The 7459-nt window shown below is 45.9% G+C and overlaps 1 protein-coding gene across 2 annotated transcripts; it reads right to left on the reverse strand.

The window, feature by feature from the left end:
• Positions 1 to 578: 578 nt before the first annotated feature.
• LOC127607137 (transcriptional repressor scratch 1-like) lies at positions 579 to 4617 on the reverse strand. 2 transcript variants are annotated; one of them, XM_052075260.1, is made up of 3 exons: positions 3602 to 4617; positions 1846 to 2125; positions 579 to 1752 (listed from the first exon to the last, which is right to left on the reverse strand). In XM_052075260.1, the coding sequence occupies exons 1-3, from the start codon at positions 3756 to 3758 to the stop codon at positions 1350 to 1352; spliced, it is 840 nt and encodes a 279-aa protein (XP_051931220.1). In that variant the 5' UTR covers positions 3759 to 4617; the 3' UTR covers positions 579 to 1349. The 2 variants fall into 2 exon arrangements, with proteins under 2 accessions (XP_051931220.1, XP_051931218.1); XM_052075258.1 differs by having other exon boundaries at positions 579 to 2125.
• Between the last annotated feature and the right edge of the window lie 2842 nt (positions 4618 to 7459).

Consider the following 7459-nt stretch of genomic DNA (forward strand, 5'->3'; position numbering starts at 1 on the left):
ACACCCTGAATCGGTTGCCAGCCAATCGCAGGGCACACACTGACGAACAACCAACCACGCTCACACTCACACCTAGGGACAATTTAGAGTGTTCAATCAGCCTGCCACGCATGTTTTTGGAATGTGGGAGGAAACCGGAGCACCCGGAGAAAACCCACGCAGGCCCGGGGAGAACATGCAAACTCCACACAGGGAGGCCGCAGCTGGAATCGAACCCGGTACCTCTGCACTGTGAAGCCGACGTGCTAACCACTGGACTACCAGGCTATATATATATATATATATATATATAAAATATGTATAAAATATTATTTTTATTACATAATAGCCAATACATTACAAATCTCAAAACAAGGTAATATTAATACGAATACAAAAGTACAATGTGGCACAGTCGATCAATCAACCTTGCGCGATCGACATGTTACCGTGCACGCACACACATGCACGCACTTGTATGAATTATTTTTGCTCCATGTACAACACTTTGTATACAAGGGTGATTGTTTTAAAGTGCTATATAAACACAGTTGTGTTGTCTCACCTTTCCAAACTTTAAATATCAACATGTTTTAAACCAAGGTGGGTGTGTTGCTTTGTTTATTTTTTGCATCATTGGACAAACAAAAAGTATTACATTTGATCAACTTTATTGTCTTCACTGATCTAATCAGATGAATAAATATAATATGGCAGCGTATATTTTGTGTTTTGTTCTTAACAAAACAGTTCATGGCTTGGAAAACCTTTCCAGAAATAAATACAAATATATAAATAGTTGAAGCAATGAATCTGTCCGTTTTCTGTATCCTCACTCAGTAGGGTTGTTGCTGCTGGTGAGCTGGAGCCTATTCCAGCTGACTTTGGGCAAGAGGCGGTGCAGACCTCGGACTGTTCAGCAGCAATCATAGGGCAAGGGAACATACAGTGAGTATACACAAACAACCATTCGTACCTCAGGGCCATTTTAGAGTCTTCCGTTGATTTAAGAAGTGTGTTTTGGAATGTGGAAGAAAGATGGACTAACCCCACACCTCAGATGTTTGAAGCGGACCCGCTAACCATTGGGCAGCTGTGCCGCCCACACAGAACAAACTCATTCTTCAATAAAAAAAAAAAAGTTTGCTGTGAACTTACTGTCTCATGAAATGAAATTAAAATAAATAAGGGTACCAATTAAGTATAATCCATGAAAAGAGAAAATTATGAGTTTATCTTCGCATAGAATTATTGAATAGTTTGAGTGGTTATTCAAATGTTATTGCATGGATCAAAAGGTAAGGATTAAGGGTGCATGCATGCGATAAGGCTGAGATGCAGAGATTATTTCATCGAAAGAATGAAGTCAGTCAGTCCTCTGAGCCGCACCCGTCCTCTGATTGGTGCCCTTTGAAGCATGCTGACTCGTAGTGTTTGTTTAAGTAAGACTTGAGCGCAAAGCTTTTGTGGCAGCGTTTGCACGAATAGTGCTTGAATGCCGAATGCGTCTGCATGTGGGCGCGCAGGTTGGAGCGGTCAGCGAAGGCTTTCCCACAGTGGGCGCAGGAAAACGGTTTTTCGCCGGTGTGGGACCGCATGTGGCCCTGCAGGAGCCAAGGCCGGCTGAAAGCTTTACCACACACCGTGCAACCGTGCTTCAAGTCGTGGGTCAGCATGTGCATGGATAACGCGGGCATTGATACGTACAGCTTGTGGCAGGTAGGACAATTCCTGGCTTGCTGGCTGTCCAGGCTCCGATGAGTCTGCTTGTGTCTGCTCAGATTAGATGACGTTGCGTAAGACTTGCCACACTCACTGCATACGTGCCGACCTTGGGTTTTGGATTTTGGTCTGTGACCGGCTAACCTTTTAGCCTTGCTGCTGTCTGATTGACATGCCCGGTCTGGTCTCCGGCTGGAGCGTCCTTCAGAGATGAGGAAGGAGTTGATGGCGCTCACTGCCGTATCAGACTCGACTGAGGTGCTGGAGACTGGGCTATCTGGATTTTCCATGTCATTGTCAGAGAATTCGTCCCCGCTGCTGCCACCAACACATCCTTGAGAGTACAATGCCGCGGAGGCCACCTTGGACTTGGACAGCTTTGTGTTTTGCAGCACCGAGGGAATTATGTAATCATGGATATAGCCTGGGGAAAAGTGTATGTACATTTCATGTCAGAAACATCTTTTTGGAATGAAATGAATGCGGCGACTCTTTGACCCAAACATTCATCAACATGAAAACTAATACAGGAAGTGATTGGTGAGAGGTAGCTTCAGCAGGCTTTTGAGTATGAAATATAAATGAGTGCTTAGTGTGCAGTTGTCCCAGTCAATATATTTTGTGACTTCAACAAGTGCTCTTGAAAAAAAGATGTTCTGAAAGGCCGTCACGGCGGAATATCAGTCAAACATAATGTGCTGATTTTGACAAAACATCCAAAGTGCAATCATTTGCCTCGCAGCTGGAGCAGCATCTCGAGTGTGCACAGTTAAAGCACAGCGCCACAGTCTTAGAAGTAAAATCCCCAGGCTAAATCATTTTAATCAGATCGTTCCCAATCTGTGGCATGTTTTCAGGGGTTCATGAGCATGATAATGGGGCAACTGAGTGACAGGTGGTGAGGCGCATTTTGGCAAAGGGGAAAAAGGAGGGTCTTTATTTGGGAGCGTGTGAGATGCGCTGGGGGCTGAGGGGGCTCTGATCTTGACAGCAGTCCATGGTTTTATTGAGCCCCCACCACCTCCGTCACCGCACGCGGCGAAACAAAGGCAAGCAGACAGCTGGCACCCTGGATCTGGGGAACAAATGATTCAACTTGAATGGGGTTGGTGATGAGTGGCTGGAAAATCTGTTCATGCATTTCTTTGGATGCTCCTCACAGCCACATACAGGCAAATACAGAGTACCACATGCTGGTCCATTTCACAAGTATTACCGCTTCAAATCAACTGCTTGCCACCGTAGTGCTCATGTTTAACTTTATTGGATTACCTGCAGCACTCTCTATTTCCTCGTCAATACCCATCCTCTCAAAACCTTCTCCATCACCTGTTACCACTCCGCATATGGGCAGTTGCGGCAATCCTACTCTGTGGCTATCCTGCACGACCAGATGGAGAGACATGGAGAGATGAGGTAGGGAGGCGGGAAGTGGGGCACAATAGGAGGGGAATCTCAAGGGCACCTGCACCGTCTAAGAACGACATGGTCCCATGTGACGATCTGTTTTATTATTTAGCTGTTTTCATTTGGAACTCGCAAGAGTTTGTGTTGTGTATTCTGCCCGGTCCCCACATAGACAGTATGCATGCATTCATCCAAGCCAAAGACAGCTGTTTGATCTTGTTTGGGTATTAATCTGACTGAGCCCATGTGACCTGAATACTATTTAGTATCCCGAGTTACAAAACAAGTCCTAGGCTTTATGGATGGGACAAAGCTGCCTGTAGAGGATTTGAGGTTGTTTCCCAGAGTGGTATTGTAGTAAAAGCAATTCATTTCTTTCATTGTTTACTCCTGTTTCTTCTAATTTTGAAGAAAAGAACCACTCCAGGATCCCAAAATGAAGAGGTGCTTTCCCACACAAGAAGTACTCATAAACAAGTGGAAATTAACTCACCGTTTTCACCCAAATGGACAGCCAAGTTGGTATCTGACTCTGTGATGGCATGTGTCACAGAGTAGGAATCATCCCAGTGCTGCTGACTCTGGTGGTAGTAGTTAGAAGGTAAGGAATCATGACCCTTGGGCTGCTTCACCAAAAATGAGCGGGGCATTTTCTTATTTAAAGAAAGAAAGAAGCGAAGAAAGAAACAAAAACAGCCCCTAAAGACAGGAAAAGACTGTTGAGTTTGGGGGGATTTTGGTGGGGGGAGAAGATAACAGCAAAAATGCACTACACTCTTTCAAGTACAAAAAAGCCTTAAATATCTTAAACGATAAGGTTGATGGGAAGGGGAGAGGAGAGGAAATGTGTTTAAAAAAACAGCAGAGAGAAAGCATAGACAGGATGGTGATGAAGATGGAAAGTGGTGTGGAGGAAACTGAGACACATAAAGAGAGAGACAGAGAGAGCGAGGGGCAGAGCGAGAGAAAGAGAGAGCAAGAGAGAGAGAGAGAGAGAGAGAAGTAGGGGGTGGAGAGGGTGGGGGGCGATGGATGCTCAACAAGCTGAGATCAGCATTACTGCAGCCTTTTATATATGGGGCACGAGACCCGAAGATCAGGTGGTGATTCCAAGAAGGGAGCTGCTTAGTATTAATCCATCAAACATCCCTAGGGACACACATCAAATTACCACCACCCGTCTGTGCTTCCTCCGAGACGCACGTGCGCACACACACACACACACACACACACACGCACGCGCACACACACACGCGCAAATGCAACCGACCAACCACACCATCACCACCAGCACCGCCGCCTCGTCCCAGTGGGTCTTCCTCCCCCTTACTCCCCTCCAAGTGGAGACAATAGTGATGCAGGAGCATGTGGGGGACACGACACAAAACATCTTGTTTGCCATTGTCTCTCAATGAAGTAGCTAACACAATTTATACCACACCCAGCACATGCCACCTTCCTGCTAACCCCTCCATCTTTGATCATGCATCATAAACCAGACTTATCTGTTGGAATCTGAAATCGCAAATGACAATTGCAGAATTAGATAAAAAAGTATATATATATATATATATATATATATATATATATATATATATATATATATATATATATATATATATATATAGGGACTGAACCCCCTAAGCCAAGTAATCACCAAGACAGGCTATGTATACCGGCTCAGAAATGGAGCTACAATCAGTCACCTCCTCTATATGGATGACATAAAGCTGTATGCTATTTGGCCGTAGCTGTATGCTACGGCCAAATACCTCCAGCGAGTGAGGCAAGTCCTAAGAAGCCAGCTCAATGGCAAGAATAAGACCCGGGCAATAAACAGCTATGCCCTGCCAGTGATCAGATATCCTGCAGGAATAATAAGGTGGCCAAAGGATGAGATTCATAGTCCCAAAGGATCTTCGCTCTGTCATTCTCCACCACCTTCGGAGGTATTTCCAATTTTGACATTGGGGTTTCTAGTACATACTCTGCACAGATGTTTCGGTAGACTATGCCAGCCACCTGGTTATGGCGTTCCATGTAGGCTTTCCCTGCCAGCATCTTACACCCTGCAGTTATGTGTTGGATCGTCTCAGGTGCCTCTTTGCACAACCTACACCTTGGGTCTTGTCTGGTGTAGTATATCTGGGCCTCAATGGCTCTGGTGCTCAGGGCCTGCTCCTGAGCAGCTAGGATGTGCTGTCCTTCAGGCCAGCCCTCTCTAGCCACTGATAGGACCTCTTGAGATCGGCCACTTTAGTTATGGTCTGGTGGTACATCCCGTTAGGGGCTTGTCCTCCCATGATGGTCCCTCTTCCAGCGCCTCATCCTCTCTTCCCCATTGTCTGAGACATTCTCTGAGTACGTCATCCGTTGGAGCCTTCTCCTTGATGTATTCATGGAGCTTGGATGTTTCATCCTGGACAGTGGCTCTCACACTCACTAGTCCCCGGCCTCCTTCTTTTCAGCTTGCGTACAGTCTCAGGGTGCTGGATTTGAGATGGAACCCCCCATGCATGGTTAGGAGCTTTCGGGTCTTAACATCCGTGGTCTGAATCTCTTCCTTTGGCCACCTTATTATTCCTGCAGGATATCTGATCACTGGCAGGGCATAGCTGTTTATTGCCCGGGTTTTATTCTTGCCATTGAGCTGGCTTCTTAGGACTTTCCTCACCCGCTGGAGGTATTTGGCCGTAGCTGCTTTCCTTGTTGCCAGTTTGATGTTGCCATTGACCTGTGGTATACCGAGGTACTTGTAGCTGTCCTCAATGTCTGCTTTTGTTCCTTCAGGGAGTGAGACCCCTTCAGTGCGGATTACCTTTCCTCTCTGAGTCACCATCAGAGTACATTTCTCAAGCCTGAATGACATCCCGATGTCGCTGCTGTAGATCCTGGTTGTGTGGATCAGGGAATCGATGTCCCTTTTGCTCTTAGCATACAACTTTATGTTATCCATGTAGAGGAGGTGACTGGGACTGCACTCTTTGAGGGGTCCTTCATGATCAGGATCGTTCGCCCTTTGGTTAGCCATCCTGGGTGAGTCCCATCCCTCAGCAGCTGGTTCATTTGTGCTGCTAGGTGCTCATGGAGTGCTGTGAGTGTCACGATTCGGTCTAACCGAATCAAGTTTTGGAACCCAAAAGTGTAGGCGCCGATCGCGGAGACAAACAAAAACAATGTATCCAAAATACACGCAAGAGAAAGCCAATTCACAAAATAAAATCCAATACTTACAAAACCATTGGTACCGAGAGTTCAAAAGTGAAACACGACGAGATCTATAGCAAGAATAGTCTATGGGCAAGGAGGCATCAAGGCATAACAATATTCCGACAACCAGCAGACAGATTGTTGGTCCTTAAATAGACAGTTCCTTGATTGAAAGATTGGCAGCAGGTGTGCAGCCAGAAAGTCTGCTCAGTCTGCCACCTGCTGGCCAGGCCAACGACAGGAACATGACAGTGAGTCTCTTTAGCCAGTAGGTATGGGCCATGGTGCTGTCCAGTTCTTCATATCTGAGACTCTTTCCTCTATGTCTGCCACTGTTATGGTAACTGGGTTCTGTATAGGGAGGTTGCTGTGCTCCTCTCTCAGGGTCACCAGCCATTGTGCACTGCTGTTATGTGCAACCTCCTTCTCCCTTGCGCCTTTCCAGTACCTTTCACTTTCCAGTCTTGGAGGGTCAGCTCTGTTGTTAGGATCCTGCCACTGAGCGTACACTTTCGCCGGTTGTGTTGCAAACAGCCTGTTTATTCGTCTGGCCTCATTCTCTTTTGTGTACCGCTTTAGGCGGCTGGACGAGGCTTGGAGCCTTTGTTTGGCAGTTTCGAAGGCTTCAGGTATGGTCATCTGGATGTACCTCTCGGGTATCGGCCTTTTCATCAAACATCTCTGGGCCTACGTCAATTAACTCACATCTTTCCGAGCCGCCTTGATCTTAGCCTCCAACCGTCCTTTCCATGGTGGGTAACGTATCACATGGCTTCCATGGTTGCTCTTATAGCCAAGCATCTCAAGGATCACTGATGCTGAAGCATATATCAGCTCATTGGTTTCCGTGATCGTTACGGTAGGGATCGCCCTCAGTGCTGCATTCACACTTTCCCTGAGACTTTCAGGTGGTACTTCACAGAGCCGTTGTAATCGGTTTCTAGGTTGCCCAGCTTTCATTCTCGCCATGATATATATATATGTCGTGCTACGGTATATATATATATATATATATTAGAGCTGTCAAACGATTAAAATATTTAATCTAATTAAAAATGCAATGTCATAATTAACTCAAAATGAACTAAAAAATTAATCGTGATTACTCACACATTTTTTATCGTTTCTGAATTTCCTTTTA

This window comes from Hippocampus zosterae, chromosome 9 (genome assembly GCF_025434085.1).
Source record: "Hippocampus zosterae strain Florida chromosome 9, ASM2543408v3, whole genome shotgun sequence".
Lineage (NCBI taxonomy): Eukaryota > Metazoa > Chordata > Actinopteri > Syngnathiformes > Syngnathidae > Hippocampus > Hippocampus zosterae.